This window comes from Trichosurus vulpecula, chromosome 1 (genome assembly GCF_011100635.1).
Source record: "Trichosurus vulpecula isolate mTriVul1 chromosome 1, mTriVul1.pri, whole genome shotgun sequence".
Lineage (NCBI taxonomy): Eukaryota > Metazoa > Chordata > Mammalia > Diprotodontia > Phalangeridae > Trichosurus > Trichosurus vulpecula.
Window position 1 is genome coordinate 567,790,661 of NC_050573.1, and position 26,707 is coordinate 567,817,367.

The 26,707-nt window shown below is 41.4% G+C and overlaps 2 protein-coding genes across 2 annotated transcripts in view; one reads left to right on the top strand and one right to left on the bottom strand.

Annotated features, from left to right (window-relative positions):
* Window positions 1-26,707, bottom strand: part of LOC118834457 (aminopeptidase O (putative)) — a 542,097-nt gene that overhangs the window by 250,910 nt on the left and 264,480 nt on the right. Inside the window, exons 6-7 of the mRNA XM_036741906.1 lie at window positions 21,303-21,492; window positions 14,814-14,920 (exon numbers count right to left, since the gene is read on the bottom strand). Of these exons, the coding sequence (XP_036597801.1) occupies window positions 14,814-14,920; window positions 21,303-21,492 (297 nt within the window). The remainder of the gene's footprint in view (window positions 1-14,813; window positions 14,921-21,302; window positions 21,493-26,707) is intronic.
* On the top strand, window positions 624-2,167 carry LOC118834458 (THUMP domain-containing protein 2-like). The gene is given in 2 exon segments (XM_036741907.1): window positions 624-768; window positions 771-2,167. Coding segments are annotated over 2 exon segments (1,386 nt in total). The 3' UTR covers window positions 2,012-2,167.

Sequence of the window (26,707 nt, forward strand, 5' to 3'; positions counted from 1 at the left end):
CCAATGTTTCTTGAATTCTTTACAGCATTGAACACTGCTGAACACCCGCTCCTCCTGGATGCTCTCCTCTGGACTTCTGTAACACTATCTAACATTCCTCAGTCTCTGTTAGATCATCATTGAATCAATCAATAAGCACTTATTAAATACCTGCTACGTGCCAGATAACATTGATATTGAGAAAAGTGAAACTGCTCGTGCCCTCATGGAGTTTAAATTCTACTGGGGATATAATATGTACATATATATATAATGACATAAAAAATGAATACAAGGTAAATATTTGGGGTGGGGGTAGTAGCAGCTGGGGGAAATCAGGAACATTTTCACAGAGGAGATGGCTTCTGAACCAAGGTTTGAACAGAGCTAGGAATTGTGAGAGGTGGAGGTGAGGAAGGAGAGTATTATAGGCATTGGAGATGGATGGTCTGTGCAAAGTGAAAGAGAGAGGAGATGGAGCAAGAAGGCCGGTTTAGATGGACCACAGAATATATGAAGAAGAGCAATATATAATTAGCCTGGAAAGGTAAATACGAGCCCACCAAGAGAAAACCCACCATGAGTCACCAAGAGAGAGCACGTGGAAAACAGATTTCGAGGGGGCCGCGTCTCCGCGCCGAGTCATGTCGGACCTGGCGCCCGAGGAGAGGTCACCATCCCCGGGAGAACCCCCATCGCCGCTTCGGGCCGGGGCTCGGTACTTCTGTACTGTCGGCCGCGGCCTGGAGCCCTTCCTCACGGGAGAGGTTCGAGCCCGCCTGGCAGCAACGGAGGAAAAATATGTAATGAACTTCAAAGACTTGTAACTGGGGATCCCATGTGTTGGGTACGTGCTATTTCAATTTGGAGAAGTCTTCTTGAATTGGAAGAAAAACTTCTACCTGAAGTGTCCATACCCTCCAAAAGGAAAACAGGAGAAAATGAAAACATCATTACCAAGAAGTTAAAGAAAGAACAAACACTAGCAATGCCAGGGGATACAGAATGCCAGCTGGAAAAGCAAAAAAATGACAAGATAGAGGAGCGTAAAGATCTGACGCCTGAAAACGAAAACTTTCAAGAACAGTCTGAAAATCACGGGAAGAAAGAAATTGAACATTACCAGGGAAAATTCACTTTCAGAGTTTCTTGCCGCTGTAGTGGAACAATCGCAAAAGCATTTACCACAGAGGAGGTGGGAAGAATAATTGAAATTGCTCTTATAAAACAGCTTGGCTGGAAGGCAGATTTGAGAAACCCCAGTATAGAGATATTTATACATCTAAATGATGTTTACTCCGTGGTGGGGATTCCTGTTTTCAGGCTTCCTTTGGCAAGCAGAGCTTACATCAAAGTGGCAGGACTTCATTCTACCATAGCTTGGACAATGGCATCTCTTGCTGAAATCAGTGTAGGTGCAGTTGTTTTGGATCCAACGTGTGGACTTGGAACAATCCTGTTGGAAGCTGCCAAGGAATGGCCTAACGCCTATTATCTGGGTGCTGATGTAAGTGACTCACAGTTACTGGGTGCTTATGACAATCTGAAATCTGCTGGTCTCGTGGACAGAATAGAATTACTTAAGTTCTCCGTAACAGAATTGCCATTACTTTCTGAAAGTGTTGATGTTATTATTTCTGATGTCCCATTTGGAAAAAAATTTAAATTAGGAAAAGACATAAAAAGCATTCTTCATGAAATGGAAAGAGTACTTTGTGTTGGAGGGACTACTGTATTATTGCTTAGTGAAGACCTCCACAGGAACCTACAAGATTTTAAGGAAAGTAACATCATATGGAATTCTAGTAAGGACAACACAAATGAATTCAAAATTGTAAAGTATGTGAACGCTGAAGAAAAACATAGAATTGAAGAGAATGTTTCATCTTTGTTTCAAGACCACAGACAAGACTGTTTGGACAAAAGGCCACTTTTTGGCACCTTGGTACAGATGGAATGCCACAAAGTTAGCCTTGGAAGAACCAAGGCATTCATATCGAAATATAAGAAAATTCATGCTTCTGGACTATAACAGCCTTCTTAATTTGTTTCAGGTTATAAGTTTAGCAGTTTAGTTTTAGGTGTACATTGGTAGAAGACCAGTGATCTTTATACCACAGTCCACGTAAGTAAATTCCATTAAAATTATTCCATAAATGAGCAGTGGAAAGACCTGCCACCACTGAAACTAACCTTCTCTTCTCTTCACCCCTTGCCTCTGCCACAGCTTCCATGAACTTAGCCAAATGGCCAGTCAGCCAGGAAAACATGACTACTGGGGCATCTTTACCCTTTGCTTTCCCTGAGCCCCTCCCCGGTTAGAGTCACCCAGAATCTATTGAGAGTACATTAATACTCACATGACTTCATTGAGATGGAAGTCACAATTCTGTTCTTTCTGATGAATTAGAGGACCACTAACCAGGCCTTACAATCTGCTCTACCAGTACCTCCTATGGTTATATTTGTAAAGCACTTACCACAGGTGCCTGGCACATAGTAGGTGCTTAATAGACCTTATTCTCTCCCCTCCCATCCCATCTTCCCTCTTGTTTGCATCTATACCCTCCTGACACCACCCCCACTGTATCTGACTTGTTAATGTAACTTAAGGACCAGCTGGGCCTGGCCATCTGCCCTGTTGATGCCTCTTAGGATTTCCAGACCTTCCCATCCCCACTGCAGCTTTCTTTTAGGCATTGTCAGCTCCCCAACTAGATTGGGAGCTCTTTGAGAGCAAGGACAATCTCACTTTTGCATATGATTCACCCATGATTAACACACTGAGTGTCACATAGTAAATGTTTGATAAATGCTTTCTCATTCATTTCATTCATTCATAGATCCTCTCTTTAAAATGTCTGCTTTCATAGTGCTTTGCTTATTAAAGAGATTGAGTGTTTTGTATTAACTAAAACATCTTAAAAATGGTATTATAAATGATAGAATTTAAAGAACTGGCACTGGTGCTCTCTCAAAATATGAGGTACGGCTCCCCTAAACACTGTTTACTAGGCAGGTATTTCATCAAAAAAAATAAAGATTTTTGATATTTTTAGTAGTTCAAATTAAGTATATTGCAAGCAAGTATGATATAGCACAGAATGGATGCTTTATATTATAGCTCATTTTATAAATAGATTCTTATTTTCTTAAATGGAAGAATATTCTGTGAAGCTGTTTTGATATGAATCTAGAGTTTTATACATCCTGTGCTTTTCTTCTTTGTAAGAATGAGAATTATTTTCATTTTCAGTATATTGTGTCACCCATATTAAGGATAATGTCAGTGAATTGATCGTGCAAATGTCAGCAGTACCAACATATTTATGATAATAAAAAATACAACTTATTTAAAAAAGAAAAGAAAAGAAAATAGATTTCGAGAAGAGGGCCCAACACTGAATCTTGGAATATACTTAAAGTTATGGGATGGGATATACATGATGTTCCAGCAAAGGAGACTGTCCTGACTCCCGGTCAAACCCATGACTCTACTGGTAATTCTATATCTTGTTTGTACTTAAATGAGTACATGTTCTCTCCTTATATTTATACATGTAATCTCTTAAAGGACAAGGACAGTATTGTTTTTGCCTTTGTCCCTGGAACACAGTAGGTACTGAATAAATGCTTGTTGATTGATTGATTGGTGTCTTCTTGTTCCTGAATCCCTGCTGCTTTGTAATACCCACAGCTAGTACAGAAAATCAGTATTCTAATTCCTAAGTAGGACAAAAAAAAGCCAGGAAAGATTTTAGTTTACAGAGAAAGGTTCCACATAAACTTTCCACATGCATTTCAGAAAGGGCCCAAGGGTGAATTAATTCATACTCCAGTATCACTTCCTGTGTCTAATTTACCAGAATAGTACAATGACACAGATGGAAAGTGGCTGCTTGGCCCTTGGTTATTTTCTATTAATAATGGAGGTAGCAATTGTCCCCTATGGCTGTAAAGAAACACCTGTGCTCAATAATCAAATTTGAGCCTAAGTCCTTTAAAAATAGTCTGGAATATTCCTTTTTCCTCATCTCTGATCAAATAAAAACAAAAATGAAAACAAAACCTAACAAATTTCTAGTGTTGCTAAATTCTAATGAGCTGGGCCTGGGTATATTATATATATACATATATATATATATATATAGATAGATAGATAGATATAGATATAGACATAGATATAGATATATAGATATAGATATAGATACTGAACATATGCACACCCAACTATCTGTAAAGGAATTGTGAAAATTTAGCAGGCCATGTTCTAACATAGACAAAGTAGCTGAAATGAAAGATTGAGGTTTCCACTCTCACTTTCATTCCTGCTTTCACCTAATACAGCTACTTTATTTTTTTTTTGGAGGGGGGAAGGAAAGGCAATTGGGGCTAAGTGACTTGCCCAAGGTCACACAGCTAGTAAGTGTCAAGTGTCTGAGTTTAGATTCGAACTCAGGTCCTCCTGATTCCAGTGCTGGTGATCTACTCACTTTGCCACCTAGCTATCCCCCTACTTTTTGTCCATCTTGAAAATGGAGATAATGAATACCTGCCATCTAACCCACCCACCAGAAATATTGCAGAAATGAACAGATAAAGCTATGCTCATCTCAGAAGATAATATTTTGTGCTTTCTTAATAAAAGGCTTAGTATTTTATCAAATAATCAAAAAAAATTCTATGCTCTCCATGATTTTAGAAACAGACTTAATAGGCATCCAGGGTGAGAGTTTTTCTTCAACAAGTGCCATTATCCTAGAAGGAGCTTATTTCTAACTGACAAAATTATTTCAAAAAGAATGAGACTTCATCTCATGGACTCCAAAACAAAACTGAAAAGATATGTTCATTCTTCCTAATGGTGAAAAGGAAAGGATGATTAATTATCTACAAAAGTAAGAAAAAGTGTGCTGTCAGTTGGTGAGGCTGCCAATAAAAAGAAATACTTGGAGTTAGCAAAGAGATAGAAAAATATGACAAACTGCAGGTGGTAGCTAGTGACAAACTGGGTAACAAAATGGAATATAAAAACTGGATAAATGTTATATAATACATGTCAACAAAGATTGTCTAAGTTTTTCCCATATGCTGAAAGTTTGTGAATTTGGAAAATCCTCTCTAGTTTCAAAAAAACAACAACAACAAAGAAGAGGATAAGGTGTTCTAAGCAGCTGGTGGATGAATCCAAAATGTCAAATAGGCAATTTGGAAGTACTTAGAAGTGAAATAGAAAATATTCAAATAACATTAAATAGGACTAAAGCGGCCTTTAATTGAATCCATAAGATTCAGTTTACTCACCTTTGCTTGGGAAAGGGTGAAATGGGAGTGGAGAAAATCACCAGAAAGTACAAAAAGAGACAGAGGAAACCAAGGTAGGTCTTAGCTTTGCCAAGTCATCTGAAAGGAACACTTGGCCTCACAGGTAAAGGAATGAGTCAGATTGGGCTGAATTACATCCAACATCATTAAACAACTTGGGTTGGAGGAATTAGCCTGTTGGACAGAACTAACCAAGCAATATCACGTTCCCTGAGGGCAGGGCTCGACCGTCTTGGGTTTTTTTTCCCACTTGTACCCCCAGTCCTTTTACTGTGCTTGGCACTTAGTAATCATTTAACACCTGCCTTTTCATTCATTGTTTTCATCCATCCGTTTGCCTCAGCGTCCTCAACTATAACATCGGGATAATAGCTACCCTTACCGCCCCAGGGTTGTGAGGATTAAATGAGACGATCATTGTAAAGCAATCAGTGTAAAGCCTGGCATGCAGTCAGCACTACATAAACGTCAGCTATCATTCCTGTCATTAGTTAATATCAGAGATATTAATGGGGGGGGGTCGTGTCTCCCCTCAAACGTTAAGAGAAAAGAAGAAAAGACAGACAGAAGGAATCACCGACAGTCAGAATAGCTTTGGAAGTTACATGTTGACTTTATCAAATACTTAAAAAGATAAGAGAGCTCTGAATGATAAGAGATTTGCAGTTTTATGAAGAAAATGAGCTCCACTGCATCCTCCGTCAGTAAGCATTTATGAAGCACCTCCAATGTGCCAAGCACTGTAATAAACACTGAGGCTGCTGCAGAAATATGCTACCGATGTCAATGTCAATGTCGTGAGGTGAAACTATATTATGGGGGCAGTTACTGTTACATGAGGTAATTGGGGGTTTGGAGGGACATTGCTATAGGTTTGGTTTCTATTAAGAGGCAGTGCAGTAGAGTGGATAGAAAGCTGAACTCAAAGCCAGGAAGACCGGAATTCAAATCCTTCCATGGACACTTCCTGCCTGTGTGATCTTGGGCTAATGACTTAACCTCTCAGTGCTCTAGGCGATTCTTTAAGACTTTAAGTTGCAAAGAAAGTACTGACCTAACATTGGTAGAGGGAGTTTCTTCCCTGGGGAATTCTCTTAGGTGAATGAAATCATGGGTCTAATGTTCTAACGCCATCCCTTAATTATACTGTACACCTTAATATAGATGGATCCTTTCCTCCAGTCAGGCTGGTGGTCCCCTTACTCTTCCTCATCCCCACCCCTGCCCCTCCCCATCTTTATTTTTTTTTAATTTTTTTATCAAGATTTTTTATTTTTAGTTTACAACACTCAGGTCCACATGAACCTGAGTTCCAGATTTTCTTCCCCCCGTCCCCCGTCCCCCCCTCCCTCCCCAAGATGGCATGGAATCCGATATATCCTCCCCATCTTTAGTATGCTTTTACTCATGTCGTTTCTTGTCCTCTCCAACAAGGCTTAGCTCATGTTTTTTCCCTCCCCCCCAGAAACGCCAACTCCTCTAGGACATCTTCCCTAAATAAGCCAGACCTCGGAGCACCTCTCTCTTCTGCACCATACCACCTAACACTCAGTCATGTCTTGCTTCATTTTGGCTCCATATTGCTTTGAGTAATATCAACATGTTACAATTCCCTTTGCTCTCTTCCCAACTTAACTGAAAACATCTTAATATCACCATCCTGGGCACACAGTAACTGAAGAAGAGGTACTTCCTCATCGAGTGACTATTATGGCTAATGATTCTAATAAATACTAGAGCAACGAAAGGTTTATAAAATGCTTTTCTCTCAACAACCTTGTGTCAAAGGCAGTGCAAGTAGTATTATCCACATATTTCAGATGAAGAAAATAATAATAGTAATGAAAATAATAACTGAGGCTGTTAGGTGGTACACAACGGATGGAATGCTGAGTCTGGCGTCAGGAAGACCTGAGTTCAAATCTAGCCTCAGACACTTGCTAGCTGTGCGACCCTGGGCAAGTCATTTAACCTCTTTTTGCCTCCGTTTCTTTTTCTATAAAATGGGATAATAATTGCACCTACCTCCCAAGATGGCTGTGAGATCAAAGGAGATAATAATTGTAAGGTGTTTACCACAGTGGCGGGCACACAGTAAGTGCTACATGCTAGCTACTATTATTATCAAAGAGCTAGCAGTTGCATAACACTTTTATAGATGTTATCTCATTTTATCCTCAAAACAACCCTGGAAAGCAGGTACTATTATCAAGCACATTTTACAGATGAGAAAACAAAAGAAGACAGAGGTTAAGTGACTTGCCCAAAGTCAGACAGTTATCTCCGGCTGGCTTTGAACTTTGGTCTTTCGGATGACTCCAGGTCTTGCGTGCTATCTACTCTGCTGCCTAGCTGCCACTCCAGGGTTTACTATTTGCATACAGGTATATTCTCACTCGTGGGGTGAAAAATATAGATAGCTTAAAATTTGAGCTGGGTAGGCTGCTGATTTGGACCTACAAAATTATAAGTGAAATTTATGAGAAATATTTAAGGGATGCAAACTGTGTGTGAGGGGAAGGTTGGCAGGGAGCTTTCATGAAAATCTTTCTCAATATTTTTTTTATAAAACTTACGAAACTTCCAAGTCATACATCTCCAGACTATGTTTCTTTTCTGGAATATGTATTATAGTTATGCCAAAGGGCAAAGTTAAATAATTAGCTTTTCTTCCCCTATTATTAGCTGATGTGTATGTGGTCAGTACATGAAGCATTCTCTTGGAAGGCAGGGAAAGATACATTTATAAAGAATCACGTGAACCTTGCCGGCAGCTATGTCAGGGGGAAAGCACACGGCAGATATTATGCTTGCTTTGTAAGTGTCTCTTCAGCATGATATATTTTAAAGCTCTTCTCAGCATGAGTTTCGCTTGAACAATGAACGCTGAATGAAAAGGGAACGAATAAGAGGGCATAAACAATCAAGTCAATGGAGAGCTACGTTAGACCATACAATAAGCAGCAGTAAGCTCTTAGATCCTGCTGGGCCTGCCAGAATATACTTCAGAGAGAAGTTAAAAAGGAGACACAGAAGTTAAAAAAAAAAAGATCTGGACAAGCCCTGGTGAATGGGGGCGGGGGAGTCATAGTGCTTCCTCTGAGATGCCTATTAGTCAAGTCTTTTGTGGAGAGGAGAGCTTGCTGAGAGTTTCAAAGGAACACCAGCTGGAACGCTGGCAAATACTAAACAATGCAGGAGAAAGAACTAGCACAGTTTTGACCTATAATGGGTAGGGAGCCCCCCAGTTATGTGGTCCAGGGCTCACTTCCCCACTCCCTCACACCATCAATTTGCCATAATTCCCACCAGCAGTCACTCTTTGGCCTTGAAAGTGTCAATTAAAATACAAATATCGCCTCTAGAGAGAAAAAGAGGATGGAGAAGTCACGTGGCATAGCAGGTAGCAGGGTGACCTCTAAGACAGGAAGACCTTCATTCAAATTCTGGCTCAGACACAGGGATCATCTTTCTGACCCTGAGGAGGTCATTAACCACTCAGTGCTACAGGCAAGGGGCTAAGAGGGAGTTTCTTATCTAACAGACAAAGGGTGGGACAGTCAAGAGTACAGGGAAGTATTGCAAGTAGTGGATGGAGCACTGGGCTTGCAATCAGGAAGACTCATCTTCCTGAGTTCCAATCTGGCCTCAGACACTGAAGAGCTGTGTGACCCTGGGCAAGTCACTTAACCCTGCTGGCCTCAGCTTCTTCATCTGCAAAACGAGCCGGAAAAGGAAACAGCAAACCACTCCAGCATGTTTGCCAAGGAAACCCCAAATGGGGTCACGAGGAGTTGGACAGAACTGAACAGCAACAGAGAGAGGGTCAGGAGAGAGGAACTCTTGCTGTTAGAAGGCTGAAATCCAGAAACTAGATCTTTTCATGAGGACAGGTCTAGACACCATACCAATACCTTCTCCCCTAAAAAGGGTAAATCATTAAGCCCGTACCAGACACTGAATCTACATGAATTAGTTTGTTAGATAAGCCAGGAGAACAGGGTCCTGAAGATATGAAATACAGAAAGTAATTACTATTAGACTTAGTGTTCTAGGAGGGGAATCAGACAAGGCACACTTTGATTTCTTGACAATTTTGCTCTGGTTTTGTCCTGGAAGCAAGGGGGGATCAGGAAAAGCCTAGAGAGAACAGCAGAGTTGAGGTGTGGGCAAAAGACATCTTTAATAACGAAGAAGTAAATATTCCCTCTAATGTTTGTAAGCTGTGAGTAGGCGCTCATGCTAGATGATCCATGAAAACTGAGCTTGCATTTATAAGGAGCATGGCTAAAATAAAACTAGAAACAAATTTAAGCTGACATGTATTTAATGATGTGCACAATCATGCTACGTGGCAGCCAGGCATAAAAATAGGCAGTTTCATTTTAATGACTGTAATTGGTATTACTTTTAAATAGCTAAAGTAGAGTTTTGTTTTTTTCTCTTTCCACTGTTGTTTCTCTACTAATTAACAATATCAATGTTGACTGCTTTCTCTAATATTCCATACCTTAGCTGTCATCATACAGAAGACCTACATTCTGATCTCAGCCTTTCAATGGGACTTTTACTCCTGACTCTGCCACTTTAGGCCCCACAGCTGAAAATATTTGAAAAGGCCCTTTGGCTTCCATAATCCCATCTGTCCTTTCTCAGAGGGAATCCTAAAATAGCGCTCCACCAATTCTCCATCCCCTGCCCCACCCTGCTTTTCCTAGGTTTTGTCAAAGCCATTCTTTAGATTATTTATCTACCTGGAGAAAAGGGGAGTCTCCACCACAAAAATTCCTTTAACAAGTCTTTCATTCTGTAATAGGGGATGAAAGGCTTAAAAAGTGACATGATTGGGAGAGTTAACACAGTCATGGGAAAGAGGTTCCAGTAAAAACATAAACGACATTACCAGAACCTTTCTAGTTTTGATAGAGGGAGCGCATTAGAAACCATGAAGGTACCGAATGTCTCATGCTATGGGGCATGAAGAAAGTAAACCAAAAGGGGGAACCTAGAGATACTAGAACAAACTTCACTGACTTCAGAATTTTGCCTAGGGCATTCCCTGTTTGTTCTCATTTGTGGACAAAAGTATTTCATGTCTTGTAAGGTCATTCAAAGCACTTAAGAAGACAGAAGCATGGGATAGGAGAAAAAACACCAGGTTTAGCCTCAGAACCAGGGCCCTTCTACTTGTTTATTATCTGCATGGCCTCTAGAAAAGTCACTGCAGACGATCAGGGCTTCACTTCCGCTTCTTCATCTGTAAAAAGGGGCAAAAATGCCCATGCCATCTATGCACAGGGCAGCTGTGCTTTACAAACTACTACCTCAGTTTAAGCTAGTGTGACTATTATTCCTATCATTAAGTATCTGGTTTTATTTTAAATGAAACTAAGTTTAATGGGGGCGGGAGGAGGGGGTGGGAGGGGTACAGCTAGGTGGGTAGATCTTCCTGAGTTCCAATCTGGCCTCAGACACTTCACGAATACCTGTGTGACCCTGGGTAAGTCACTTAACCCCCATTGCCCTAGCTCCCCCCCTCAGAAAACCAAAGCGCTTTTTTCTTCATCATCACCACCATCATCACCACCACCACCATCATCATCACCACCATCATCATCACCACCACCACCATCATCATCACCACCATCATCATCATTGTCATCACCACCATCATCATCATCATCACCACCACCACCACCATCATCACCACCACCACCATCATCATCACCACCATCATCATCATTGTCATCACCACCATCATCATCATCATCACCACCACCACCACCATCACCACCACCACCATCATCATCACCACCACCACCATCATCACCACCATCATCATCATCACCACCACCACCACCATCATCACCACCACCACCATCATCACCACCACCATCATCATCATCATCACCACCACCACCACCATCACCACCATCATCATCACCACCACCGTCACCACCACCGTCACCACCATCATCATCACCACCACCATTATCATCATCATTGTCATCATCACCACCACCATCATCATCATCTTTATAAAGGGCTTACCAGGTACTGTCCTAAGCACTTTATAGTTATTATCCAATCTCTGCCTCACAATAACCCTGTGAGGTAGGTATTGTTATTATCCCCATTTTACATATGAGGAAACTGAGGCATAGAGAGACTAAATGACTTGCCCAAAGTCACAGAGCTTGTAAGTATCTGAGGCCAAATTTGAACTCAGGTCTTCCTGACTCCAGGGCCAGTGCTCTATCCATTGAGCCATCCAGCTGCTGGAAAGACAGGCAGGAGTGGTCTTCTTTTGGGGGGGGGGGGCAGAGGTAAAAAGGGCATCCCTCAGTGCCTAACACATAGTAGGCCCTTAATAAATACTTTCTGAATTGCATTAAATTGATTTGAGGGAGCAAGCCTGATTGGGCCTTTCAAAGGAATCTGTTTCCTATGCTTGTCTACATTTACTTTTGCCTAAAACAAATAGCAATTTCTGTACGTGCCAAAAATTTTAATTAGCGTTTCCTCATAGACACAGACTTTGGCTTGTCTTGAAAAAGTAGTATCCGTGGTCAATGGGATTCTTCCCTAGGGTTTAAAACATATATATGTGAATATTTATGCATCTGTATATGTAAGGAGGACCACAACCTAGGTAGGCAAAACTGCAGAGATGCAGAGCAAAGGTCTGCAGACCCCTTTAACACAGCTAACTGCCTCTTTAAGGCTGGTTTAAGTTATAGGGTAATTTGCATAACTCTGGCAAATCTAAGATAATTTATGTGACCCTGGCTAGGAGCCAGATAGGAGTTGAAAGGAATTTCCTTACCCCAATCTAAATATCAAAAGATCCCTCAGGAATTCTCAGAGGAGTGGAGAGTTGGGGAGAGGAGAGAGAGATATAATGTAATGAGGAAAAACAAGATCCTGATCTGAGGGACACCTCTGAGCTCTGGAGAATGACTACAGGCTTACTAATAAAAGAGATGAAACTCGTTGATTAGCCCTAAGCTAATGTTTTAGGCTGGCAGTCTCACAAAAGAGAAGTAGCATCCCCTTTAAGGAAGAAGCCACCTAACCAAAGACTGATCCAGCCAAGGGTTTCAGCCCCATGCAGAAGCAGCCTAGAAGCAAATGACAGCAGCAACAGTTTAAAAAAAAAAGCCAGGAGTGGTAACACTGGAGGTAGAGACTTAGCAGCTATGGACATGGAGCAGAACAAGGAGGCATAGCCAGGTACTGGCAGATGGAGAGGTGTTCCAGCCAAGAAAAATTCTAAATCATGACTTGTCCAGGAGCTCTTCCCTTGCCCCCTGGCACCACAGGGATCTGCAGCACACAGCACCCTTTAGATATAGGGTAAAGAATTTCCCTCGTTATTTGCTATTCTGTCCCAATTAAGCTTTGCTCTCTGATTTCTAGTTCCCGGTAAAGGATGCACTGTATGGGGGCTCAAGTTGTATTTGTATAACTACAATGATCTGACGTGCACTGAGCAAGGATTGTTCTGGTTCCATGCTATATGCACATGTACACGTACACACACACACACACACACACACACACACACACACACACACACACAAACTGATGCTCTTCTGACCTTATTTTTCACAACTTTCTGATCCTTCCCAAGGTGGCCCTCTCAGGAGCTGGAACAGTTGGATTGAACTCAGGGTAGACCATAAAATCCATGATGAATTTAGGCCCATTTCCCACTAAAAATAATGCACCTCAGATATACTTTCTATGATACTATTCATTGAATCGTTCAAAAAACGTTTATGGTATAGTTCGCATAGCAGCAGCTGGTGGCTTAATGGATGGAGCACTGGGCCTGGAGTCAGGAAGACCTGTGTTCAAATCTAGCCTCAGATACTAACTAGCTGTGTGACCCTGGGCAAGTCACTTCACCTCTGATTGCCTGATGAAAGGATCCACTAGAGAGGGAAATGGCAAACCGCTAAGTAACTAAGAAAACCCAATAGACAACTATGTCCACGGGATCATGAACAACACAATAATTAGCATAAATTAACACAAAAATGATTCCTGAACACTAAGGCAACAAATGCCCAGCTATGTTTGCTATTAAAAAGGTCTATGTTCCCAGATTAAAAATATTTTATTCTTATATGCTGACCTTCAAAATGAATAACTTGACATTAGTGGTGTTTTAAGGTTCTGTAAAGCACCTTACATACATTATTTCATTTGACAGTTATAAAAACCCTGTGAGATAGGTATGATTGTATTACTGTCCCCATGTTACAGATAAGGCAACTGAGACTCAAACTGTAAGTGACTTTGCCCAAGGTCACAGATGTAGAAAAAATCAGAGCTCTGCCCCAAACTCAAATACGGGAATGAAAAGAAGCAGAAAAGGCTGAATTTTTCTCGCAAATTCTGTCTGAATTCCCATGCAATAAGCATGGATTCACCACACCCTCCAACAGAATTCAAAGGTTGATCTGTTCATTATATTCCAGGGGCAGAGGGGGATAAGATATCAAGGTTCTCATACTTTTCTTTCTGGAGTACAACGCAACAAACTGAGTACTATGGAAGTGAGAACAGGTTTGTTGAAAAAGGGTGGAGCTGTGGCGTCTGTGTATTGGGGAGAATAGAAAGGGGCCTTTGCTAAATTTGCCAGGAAGAGTGCTGTAGAACAGAAAAGAGTTTAAAATTATAGTGCCTGGTCCTGTCTACTTTCTACAAATCGTGACTGCTGAGTTCAGCCCACACAACCTTGGACCAGAAAGCTGGGTCAGCTGTTCTTGCTGTCAGGGCAACCACAGCCACCTTAGAGCAAGAGTGAGAAAGGTCTCTGGCCACCTCTCAGCACTTCCAGCCAAAGACACAGGCTCTCAGATAACTGCTTATCTGTCCCACATCTAACTCTACTGAAGGAAATGAAAACTCAGAGAAGAAAGGAAAAGAGAGGAGAGGCAATCCTTATCTGATCAAAGAAGCTAGGGCAATCTAGAAAAAGCAAATGTGGAGTCCTGTTGGTCAGAACTAAACAGGAGGTGAGCAGAAGCCTAAACTCTGGTTTCTGCTGAGAGCCATCCAAGACAAAATGCCCCATTGAAACTAACATCTGTTATTACTAAACATATTTTTGAATCAATATTGTTTCTAAAGATTTTTTTTCCCTTTTGGTTGCAAAGCATTACTGTCTGCCAGTCCCTCATAACCTATTCTTTCACATGCTTTAGCCACCACATAAAGTGACTATTAGAACCTCAAACAAGGATCATTGGTCAGGAAGTGGCCTCTCACTATTTCCTGAACAGAGGCACTAGGAAAATGTCAAAAGGCATTTTATACCAAACCCCCACACCGTAAGCCTTAAAAAAAAAATCACAGCACGAAGAGGATGAGTAAGCAGTGCAATTTAATTTCCAAAGGAAACAGCAGATTTAATCAGATGATTTGGAGATATCCTTTGGGGAAGGAAAGGAGGGAAAGGGAAAAAAAGATTAAAAAGTTGTTTTGTTTTGTTTTTTTACCTTAACACTTGCATCTCTTCTGTAGAGTTCTGCACCTCATCTCGAAGTCTGCGCCAGCGGAGCAAAGCCTTCAACTCTTGCAGCTCTTTAGCTTCATCACGCGATAGCTGCTCATCATACAAAAAAGAAGCCAAACAAACAGTCATTCTTTGTTGTTCCTACCCCCTCTACTCCTTTGTCAATAACTTTGCTTTGTTTCAAACCGGTGCAGGAAAACTAAGGATGACAAAGGCAACTTCTCCCTGTTTTCCTCCTCTGTCTATTGGAAAGGTGAAATAGCATAAGGCAGGCCTGAAGGAAGCCTCTGAGTGCCTTAAATCCAGAGGCAGCCACAAACCCCTGTGCCTGAGGACTAAGACAGGAATGCTTTATTACCCACTGAGGAACAGCAATGAGTGAGGTGAATACGTGGCACAGGTACCTGACATCCATCCCCTGACTCTTTGTGGCACTATTATGCACACCAAGATGCCACCTGGAGGCTGATTCCATCATACCCTTCCTTGTTTTGTCTTCCTGCAATGGGTGGGGAAAAGCACTTCCATTTTCTTTTTACTTTCCCAAACCTCATTTTGTGAAGAACAGTTTACGGTGGAACTGGCTAATGAAACCCACACTATTTTGTTTGCATATAAACCCCATTCAGAGAACTTTTACTGCCTGCATTCATTATGGGAAAAGGCTGGCTGCTCTATCACCCTGCCCCATTACTTCAACCTCTGCCGCAGTCATTATGATTCACTATGCCATACACTTACAATCTTGCTAATGGATGGGAACAGAATTGTCTATTGGTAAGGAAAAATTACTAACATTGAGAGGCAAATATTTTCTCATTATTTTATAAACTTTTGGAAATAAAAGCTCTTGCCCCCAAGAATGGGCATTTGTTATCCATTAGCTTTGACAGAATGTTATCTGAGCTCTCCCCTGCTTTTTGCCAAATCTGGCACTTTCAGTCAAGTATAGTACTGAGAGAAGATGGCAAAAGGGTAGGAGAATTAAAAGAGATTAATAAGGAATGAGGGGAGAGAGAGAGAGAGATGGAGAAGGATCTTCTTTCCAAAGAGTGGCATGAATCCATGAGTAACAATAATTACTTGAAAGAAGTTTCAAGACTGCGTTCAGTTGTCTGTCAGTAAGAGCCAATATAGATGACTTAAGTTCCCTTTGAGTAGGGATAATTTAATTTATTGTATTGTATTTGCATCCCCAGCACCTAGAACAGGTACCTGGTACATAGTAAGTGTTTAATAAATGCTTGTTGATTGATTCACATTAATAGGCAAGAGATTAGTTAGCTAGGCAGTGTCACCATCTCTTGATGGTAAGGTTATCTCAATGGAGTTACAGTTTCCTCCCAGAGGGGCATAAAGATTCAAACAGTATATAAGGTTCATTTCTTTTTATCTCTGGGCCTCAGCAGTTTTCATTTATTGTACAGGAAATAAACACTGACTGGAAATCTACTCATGTCCTTCTGGGTCAAAGGAGAAGCTGGTCAAGGGCTCTGATTAAGGGAAAAAGAGGCCAACTACAGAGAAGGAAAAAGAGAAGAGAGAGAGAAGAAAGGGAGAGAGAGAGAGAGAGAGAGAGAGGGAGAGAGAGAGAGAGAGAGAGAGAGAGAGAGAGAGAGAGAGAGAGAGAGAGAGGAAGAGAGGGAGAGAGAGAGAGAGAGAGAGAGAGAGAGAGAGAGAGAGAGAGAGAGAGAGGAAGAGAGGGGGAGAGAGAGAGAGAGAGAGGAAGAGAGGGAGAGAGAGGAAGAGAGGGAGAGAGAGAGAGAGAGAGAGGAAGAGAGGTTTCTTGCAAATATCACTTAAGCAGAAGCTGTTCTTAAGTTCTGGTGCCAAAGAGAGTCAGGTAGTTGTAGACAGTCCTGCCTCATCTGGAGCGAGATCCAGTTGTGATGCAGCAAGTAGATCTGGTTATATGTTACATGGCGCACTCTAGGGACTATTCATGACAACTTGCTTGTCTCTTTCACCTGATCCACAGATTCATTCGTGTGGAGCTCAGAGTGGAGTTGTGGTAGTTTTTGGGAAACATTCCGAGCACCTTGGTGTGGTAAAGTCTGAAGATCTGGGTTCATATTCTGGCTCTGCCACTTACTACCTGCTCGACCTTGGTTAGGTTGCTACCTCCTGGGGCCTCAGTTTCCACATTTGTAAAATGAGGGGGTTAGACCCAATGATCTGTAGCTCTAAATTTAATCCAAGTGGCATCATAAAGTATCTCTTAATTGCTTGGGAGATAGTTCTTCACTTCACTTCACTTGCCTCCACACAGGGTCTCCAGCCTCACTCCTATCTGGGTTGGGGTGAACGGTTCCCTTTTACCTCTTCTCTAAGAGTGTCAGGCCATATGTCTCTTCACATTTTCCTCCTGTAGTTTTTCTGAGCCTGGCAGTAAAGCCACATTCCTTATTGGCACTTCCCATTCTCAAGATGCCTTGCAAGGCAAATGTTCTCTGATAAACCCCAAGGCGGCCTCCAAAAACTACAAAATGCCTTGCTGGCATTCCTGAGCTCTCATAAAATCCCATCTCCACAGGTTTTGGAAGCCACCAGACCTAACCAATACCTGTAAAAGGATCCACCTTAACCCTTCTAAGTAGCGGCCAACCAACTTTTACCTAAAGATCTCTAGTGAGAGGGAAATCACTACCTTACAAGGCAGTTAGGAAGTTCTCCCCTATAGCTCCCCAGTCTGCTATCAGGGATCAGGCAGAACAAATCTAATCCTTCTTTCCCTATTACGGCCATTCAAATACTTGAAGGATACCATATTCCCCCACATCCCCTAAGGCTTCTCTTTTCCACTCTAAATGGAACATAGCATCATCTTTCAGTCTCTCACCATCTCATCTGCCCTCCTCTGGCTACCATTCAGCTTATCAGTGTTTTCTGAAAACTCAAGCCCAATAATTAACACATTTCAGATTGTACAAGGAGGACCATCAGCCACTCTCTTATTTATGGCAGTCTAAGACAGAATTAGCCTTCCTGGCTGCCACAGGTACCCTGTTGATTTATTCTGAGTCTGTAGCCCAATAACCACGCCCCACCCCCACCCCCGCCCACCGCAACACCCATCTTTTTCAAAGGAACTGTGGTCTAGCCACACTTCCCATATCTTGTTCTTGGGGACCAGATTTAAAAAAAAGAAAACTTAAACGTAAAACTTTACATGTATTCTCATCTTTGCAGGTCTGGCTAAATATTCTAGCCTGACAGGCTCATTCTGAATCCTGATTATATCATCCAACATGTTGGCCATTCCTTTCGGTTTTGTGTCACCTGCAAATTTGATAAGCATATAAGCACCTATGCCTTTATTCAAATTGGTCATAAACATCCATAAAACATTCATTAAATAGCACAGAGCTCTGAGGAATACCCCTGGAGACCTCATTCCAAGATCACATCCAAACATTAATGACTAATAGCCATTCAACCAGCTCTTAAACCCACCTAATTGTACTGCTGTTCAGCTCACAGTGTTCCATTTTCCCACAAGCTTGACAGACTTTGCCAAATTCCTTGCTAAAACTGAATTAAACTATATCTGTAGCATGTTCTTGATCTACCAGTCTAGTAATCCCGTCAAAAATGAAATTATCTGTAATGTACACCCAGGGCCTGATTAGTGCAAATAATGAATCCCCTGAAGTGGTTACATTATTTGCATTTGCCGTTCATATTTCCATTGGCCTGGAACCAATGACCATATTTTACAGAATTATAACTTCAAATAGCACAAATTCAAATACATGCTACCTCCTCAAAGGATTCATTATTCATACTAATTGGGGCCTAGCTAGTCTTACTATGTGTGACTACTACATCATTTTCTAAATGTCCATTAAGCATCCCTTTAATAAAAGATTTTAGAATTTTGCCAGGAATTGAAGCCCCTTGGTCTGAATTTTGCAGAATCCATTTTTTCCGCTTTGTGAAAACTTGGATAGTATTTGCCCCTTTACAATTCTGTGACACATAACTTTTCCCATAACCTTTCAAAGATCAATGACTAGGACTCACAAATCACACATACTGGTTCTTGGTACCCAAGATGTTGTTGGTCTTGGCCAAGTGACTTACACACATTAAGTAAGGGAGGTGAGGTGCTTGCTCTAACTCTCTGTTATTTTTATTCTGTTCTTTCTAATGCAAAGACAATCATCCTTGGCAAAGAAAACAGAAATAAGGTAAAATTTCAGCAGTTCTACATCCCCTCCACAGTCAGTTATTGTCGTCCTAGCCTTCTTTTTCTTAATGTAGCTTTAAAAAAGGATAAACTCATTTTTTTGTTAATTTTAGCTTCCTTTACCAGCCTCAGCTCATTCTGAGCTTTAATGCTTCTGACACTATTCTCACATGACCATATCATCCTTTTGAATTCATCCTCCATTCCGGGCTCTTGAAATTTTTGCACATAATTTTTTAGAATTTAAGTTAGTTGATGAGTTCCTTGCATATCCATATCAGTCTCTTCAGACAGATCCCCGCCCTCCACACACACACATCATTTTTTCCTACTCATTAGCATCGCTTCATGAGGTTTCTTCAGACATTCATTTCTGAAACCTTCTTATCTCTCTTTGGCTGATTTTACCTGCTGAATTTTAATTCATTAGATCTAAAATATCTTGTTTCCCATATGAACCTTTTGAAATCTGCTCTCTCAATATCTAGGGTGCAAGTCATATCATGCCCAGTTTTCTCTTCTTTATCACAGATTCTAAGATGTCTATGATAGAGCACCTTGTCCCACATTTTACAGAAAACGTTGAGGCTCTATGACATGAACTCCTTGTCTCCTCCTCCTCATCTCTGAACAATCTCCTAACCTCAAATGCCTTCTGCTATTATCTCCTCCTCCACCCCTTTCCCATGAAGAGGGGGCCTTACCAAAGCCAAGCAATTCTATTCAATCCCACCTCCTCCAGTTATGAGTATAAGGTTGCTGTAGTTCCTTTTTTAGATACTGTTTTCTGTAAACTTCTGGGCATCTCAACTGCTACTACTCTCCCTACTTAGTAACTAGCTACTTTGATATCTAGCTTGGTGGATATATGTATGTTAGGTCCCTCCTGTCCTACACTCCCCCCAGTCCTCCCACCTGCCATCTCCCACCCCATCCCAGTCCATTTCAGTTTAAAAGTCCATTTGATTAGATTTGGAAAACTCCAGACAAATCCATCTTAACCAGCTCTTGTTAGATACATTCTATCTCTACCCAGGGGCCTACAGTTTACACTGTGGTCTAGAAACCCAAATCTCATTCTCAAACACCATCTTCTTAACCATTTCTTCCCTTTCTACATCTGCCTTTCTCTTCTAAAATCCTTACCTCTGACTGACATTAGAGATGAAAACTTCACTTGTACCTCCTAATACCTTGAGTTTATTAACCAAGACATCATAATATTTAGTGATTCTTTTTAGGTTTCTCCTGGAAACTTCATTTTTTACCCACATGAATCACCAGAAATAGTTAGTAGTCACCTGGTTTAACAAGTATTGAGAGGTGGTCAGTCATGTCTTTGATACAACATGTCTCTCTATTGTTATTAAATTGACAAGGAATAGTAACAGCTGATGTTTATACAGCACTTTCAAGTTTGCTTTTACATACATTATCCCATCTGAGCCTTACAACAACTCTGTGAGGCAGGTACTATATGTATAATTATTCCCACGCCCTGCCCTAAGTCTCAGGAAAGTGAGACTTACCCACGGAGTACCCAATGAGCAAGAGCTATAGGTGGGACACACATCCAGGTCTGTTTCACACCATCTTAAGTGTCTAGTCACTGGACTATGCTGGTACCCCTTCAACAAGGGCCGCCACTTCTACTTCTAACTTCTTCCTCTAACCTTTAATGGATTATTTCTCCATCTTCTGACTCTTGCTGGATCATCTCTCACCTGAGAGTAACTGAGGAGCCACATCATCATGCCTTAAAGTATAAACAGCGGATTCTTTTTCAGTATATTCAGTTCCCTAATCTTTAATAACAGCCTCATTTTGGTTTCTTAGCCCCAAGTGTCAGCGATTTCTTTCTTCTCTGGGTCATTTCTTCAACCCTCCAACCTCTTGACACAGGTCAAGATTTCCCTTTGAACACAGGGTCTCTCTGTCACACATACAACCCCTTGCACTGTACGGACATGCAATAATTAGGAAGTAGCCAGAGCATCATTAAAAACAAATGGCACTGTAACCAATAAGTATTTGTACTTTTAAAAATGGAAAGGGTGCTTAGGAGAGTATTCTTTTGGGCAGAACTTTTTTAAGGGAAATTTTTACTAACTGTCCCATCACAGAAGATCCCCAGTGCTGTTATCACCGTGATCAAGCAGCATTTATTGGGCTACTATGGTGTGCCCATGTGCAGTGGTGGACAAAGTGCCGAACACCTGGAGAACGAGGCTGGCCTCAAAGCTACTTTCTTCTGCGATGGATGATACCACACATACCACATACCTTTTGGGCTTCAGTCCAAAATACATCTTCCAAATGAGTGGCAAAACCTTCACTTAACCATTCTTCAGTCCAATCTTTAGCCCCAATGGCTAAACCAAACCAGGCATGAGCAATTTCGTGGCAAAGTCGTGTTCCACAGAGTTGGCTCCCTCCAGGTAAGACACTCTGAGACAGGAAGATGATGTGTGGGCTGTGTTTAATGAAGAACAAAACACATTACAGTCTTGTTAGAACCTGCAACTCATGGTATATTAATATGTGTGCTTTATTAGCCTTGTCAACCTATTATTACTACATGCATGTTAGATCACGACAGTTTGTAGCTCAGTTGTTTTTTAGAAATAAGGCCGCAGTTTGCTCCTTGGCAGTGATTCAGGCTAACATTTCTGCCAAGCAGGGGTTTCAGTCGTCAAACAACTATTACCTATGATAAGTAACTTAAACCAAAGTTTTACACTTAAAAAATTACAAAGCTGATTTAGTTCTGCATCCACTGAAATGTGGATGGTAAAGAGAAAGGCAGGTGTGAATACGTGACTATCAAATTGGATGATCAAAGATCCTGAAGCCAAAAAAAAAAATCGTTTTTTTTTTAAATAGAGAAATCTTATAGAATAAAAGGAAAAACAAGAAAAAATAGTAAAGGAAGTTTCCATTTTGCACTGGGGATGGTTATCAATTTGACAAACTAACAGGTGCTCCAAAATATGTGAACTTTCCAAAAGCACACATGAAGACCAGCTCTATATAAAGAGAGCATTTCCAAGTGCACTGTATCATTTGGCCAAGGACATTTCTCCCGCCTGTGTATGTTTGCTCACATGATACAAGAAGGATAAGACAGGCAAGGCTGTGTGTCAACCCACACAAATGTGGAAGAGAGGCCCCAACACCTGGACCAGACTTTTAGATTTGGTATAAACTTTATAAGTTAAAATCCATAATACTTTGAATATCCTGTTTAGGGGCTAAGAGAGGGGGTGGGTGAAAGCAGAGAGTGAAGAGAGATGGTTCAATGCTTTTGTTGTCAATAGGTTAACTCTATTCTCATTTACACACAGCTCTTTTACAGTCTCCTAGGAAGCATGTGGTCTGATCTATCTCCCCTCGATAGGCACAACAAACCAGTTAGATACATTCAGCCCACATCTGTGTGCACTGGTTATTTCCTTCAGAGGACATGTGTTTGCTATCATGTAGACCCTGCCCAAGTCAACACTGTTCGGCAGTTTCTCCCTCACTCCTTTGCCTACGATTAAGGAAAACCCCACCTCTATTTCCTTTGCAACAAGTCCAACCATTCAGATCTGAGAGCTCAATGGAAAATACAGTTGGGTGTGCCAAAATAGGTAAGCTCTGATGAGAGACAATAACAGTGCCTGCATGCAAATGAAGCACAATTAACTGGGATCTCTAGAGATTGCACCAGAAATGACTTGAAAGCACAGGGAGGAGAGTCAAGGACAAAGGAGCAAGAATAAACAAGAGTAAGGCAGGTTCGAAGGAGAGAAAAAAGTTAAAAGAAAAGAAAAGGAAGACAGAGGCAGAGAAACAACCCACCTTTTTATTGAGAAAAACACTTCTGTTGAGAAGTTTAACTGTACAGTGTGAGTATACCACTTTGGTCATTTTTAAGTAAATGACCCCTAGCTCTGACATGTGCAAATGCTAAAAGGGAAAACCACAGAAATGCACCAAGTAAATAACATTCCAGACATACTGCTGGCACTATTTTGTCCTTTTGGCTAAACAAAACATGAGCAACTTTATGCCTTATAAACAGACTTACAAAAGAGCCGGAATTGTTAAGTGTCAACTAGACATACAGATATACAGTCCTAGCATATACAAAGATACTATGTCTGTTACTGCTTTCAACACAATACCATTATACATGGTAATTACTAAGAAATCTCTGCAATCTTTTTATGTTTTAAAAAAAAACACCCTAATGTTCAAGTGTGACCTTTATGCTGTTTTCTTTTTCCCCTCCCAGCATTAAAAAAAAAAAAAACCATGTGTGAGGCCTGTTTGTGAAAATATGAAATACTTCAAGTGCCCCAAGGAGTGTACCAAAACTGGAGATGTGAGTGTAATTTCATTTTCCAACTTTTTAAACATTTAATAGAAATCACCTTGTACAAATCATAACATTTTAGATTTGGAAGGTATATTAGGGATAATTTAGCAATCCCCTCCACCAGCCCTACTCACTTTACACATAAGGAAAGCCAGGCTTAGCCAGGTTAAGTGACGATCCCATAAGAAACCTTAGTTGTCCCTACTAGACTTTCTCCCTGCCATTAAACCTCTTAGTAATGATATACTAGAGCACTGGCATTTCAGTCTGATTGAGAACCATGGAATTCAGATCCTGAATTGGAAGGGACCTCAGTAATTATCTTCCCTAGTCCCCTCACAATATTCCTAATTGCCAGTTGTTGAGTTCCCAGTACAGATATATTGATTTCTTCAGACAACTGTCCCCCAAGGTTTCCATCATGTACACCCAAGCAACTAGTACTTTCCAGTGTGTAAGAAATGGGAGGAGGAGTTTTGTTTCCACAGAACTAAAGGTGTGCTTCCCCATCCTCCCCCACCCCAGCTTTAGCAGAAACCAGGCCTCAAGGTCAGTCAGGTGAGAGGTCAGAGGCTTGTACGCATGCGCATGCTTTTTGAGAAGGCAGTCAGGGGAATTAGAGAGGCCAAACCGCTTGAACCAGTTCAAGCTTATCTAGGGTCTGGTCTTGGTCAAGAATCCAGGCCTATTGATTTGCATAATTTGCATATGTTAAAGAGGGAAAGTAGGGGAGTAAAAGAATATAGATTAATCCTAAATTAAGACAAGGAAAATCTAATTAACTTCACTTTTGCTTCTGTATCCTTATTATCCTATCTATATAAACTGTATAACCTAGGAAAACTATGTAAAAAATAAAGATTGTAAACTAACCGTAACTCTAGGAGTGGAGAGAATGGTTACCCCTGCTCCTGCAGCTGTATCAGTGTGAGTGTTCCAGTGAGCACTACACCCGCTCTCTGGAGGAGAGTAATAAAATGCCTTCCTCTGCCCACTCTGGTCTTGAGTTCTTTGGGTGAGAACGGGCAAATCACATGGATCTTCCTAAGGTCAAATGAAGGGAAGCAATGGGCAGCGGAAGCTCATCCCGGGCTTACTCCCGGATCTTGCCTTGGGGTGTCCTGTGATCCCCACTGCAGTGTTAAGAGAGCTACCACTCCCAATTCCCTTGGGGAACCCTGTGGTCTGCACAGCCTTCTTAAGGGGACATCACTTGGGACTTCCGGCCCTGTCTCGGGAGCCTTGTGATCTTACTACTGTTCTAAAGGGACATCACTTGGGTCCTCTTTAGGGTCTGACCCCTAGAAGCCCTGTGATCCCCACAGATTAAAGGCAGCAGGGGCTGCCACTTGGCCTTCCCCTAGGAGTCCTGTGGTCTGTACAGCCTTCCCTAGGGATTATCACAGGGTTCTTCCTCAGGACTTTGGCCCTGCCTAGGAAGTCCAGTGATCCCCAAAGCCACATGTTCTCACAATTTGGGGAAGTCCAGTGATCCCCAAAACCACGTTTCTCACACAGTGGTTGAGAAATTGTTGTGTTTGTCCTTTGTTTTTGAAGAGGACCTATGACATCAGTGAAATGATAACATGACTTGCAGTTGACTTTGATCTGAGTGAGGGAGGGCTGTGCAAGGTCACCAGCTTCATTTTCTCCTCCAGAGCCATCTGGATCCAGTGACCACATACTCATCAGGATGACTGGAGATGGCCCAGGATGGAATGGGAGACCCTGGCCCTTCTAGGCCATGGCCTTTTTATGTACTCACTTAGAATGTGGTAACACCCATTCAGTGAAGGGATGGCCACTTTAATCAGAAAAAAAAAATCAAGCTGGGAGGGGAAGACCCTCAAAATTGCTATTCCCAAGAGAAACAGTTACCATTGACATTCACTCTAAGCCCAAAATACAGCCATTGAGTGGAGCTTGGGCAGGGACCTATTATAGTTCAATGTATGAGCTTCTGAGTGATCTGGGTTTAAGGAAGAAAGGAGGAAAGAAAGAAGGGAAGAAAGGAGGAAAGAAGGGAAGAAAGAAGGAAGGAAGGAAAGAAAGAAAGGAAGGAAGGAAGCAGGGAAGGAAGAAGGGAAGAAAGAAAGAAAGAAAAAGGAAGAAAGAAAGGAAGGAAGAAGAGAAGAAAGAAAGGAAGAAAAGGAAGAGACAGAGAGAGACAGAGAGAAAGAAAGAAATCTAGCCAGTAAATCCTAAGTTAAGTGGGCAGCTTCTGGCCATCAAAATTTACCTTCCTTTGGAGAGGAGGAGGACAAGTCAAGTTATACAACTAGCTGGGCCCCCCATAGGTGCAAAATGGAAGGTCCCCTCATTGATTCATGAACCTTTTGAAGGATTATATTATCATCATCATCACCGAAATTATTACTAGGGGCAATGTTTTGGCAGAGAACGCTTCAACAAATGCATGGATAACTGAAGATCCCCATTAGTACTGTATCATGCTAGCCATCTAACAAGAGTATCACTTTTAATTTCACATTTTCCATTCCCAACTTACTTCTGGTCTTGAAATAAAGGTATTTCCAACTGAGCTAGGAAAATATTTTAATTTTCCATTCATTTTAGGTTTATATAAACTGACTTTTCCAAGCATAGATGAAACTTTATTTTTGCATAGTAGAAAGAGTTGGATCTAAAGTTTCATTCATTCATTCAATAAGCATTTACTAAGTACCTAGTATGTGCCCAGTTCTATACTAGGTTCTGGGTATACAAAGAAAAAAATAAAGTGGCTCCTCTCCTCAAAGAGCTTAGATGGAGAAACAGTATGTGTCAGTGTAAGGAATGAAACCACAGTGGTGAAAATAAAGATCTTTGGAAGAGGTCCATTTTATTGTGGTCTGTATTGTTCTTTGAAAACTGAACACATAGGGGAAAGTCACAGCATTCAAGGCTTGTAGGGAGAGAAAATGTAGTGGCTGGAATATGTAAATTAAAAGAGAAAAGCCTTGGGCACCATTCAGAAACTTTGTTCCCTTTTTGATGTACACGTGAATGAGCTCAACGGCAACCAAAGCAGGACCTAGAATATCCAAACCACCCATGGACACCCAAGCACCCCCATGGGGAGCAAACCCTCAGCTGCTGTGCCATAGCTAGCTCTTCTCCTGGATTTCCCATTTATCGGTTGTGTGGCCTCGGGTAAGTCACCTCACTTTTCTGGGCCTTCTTAGTTTTCTGTTAAATGAGGGGTGGTAGATTACATGATCTCTAAGTTTGTTTACATCTCTGTCGACAGGGTTTAAGACTCGGATTCCTTTGGAATAGGGATTTTCTGGGGAAAGTTATGCCCCAAATCCCCCAGTTCCCAGTA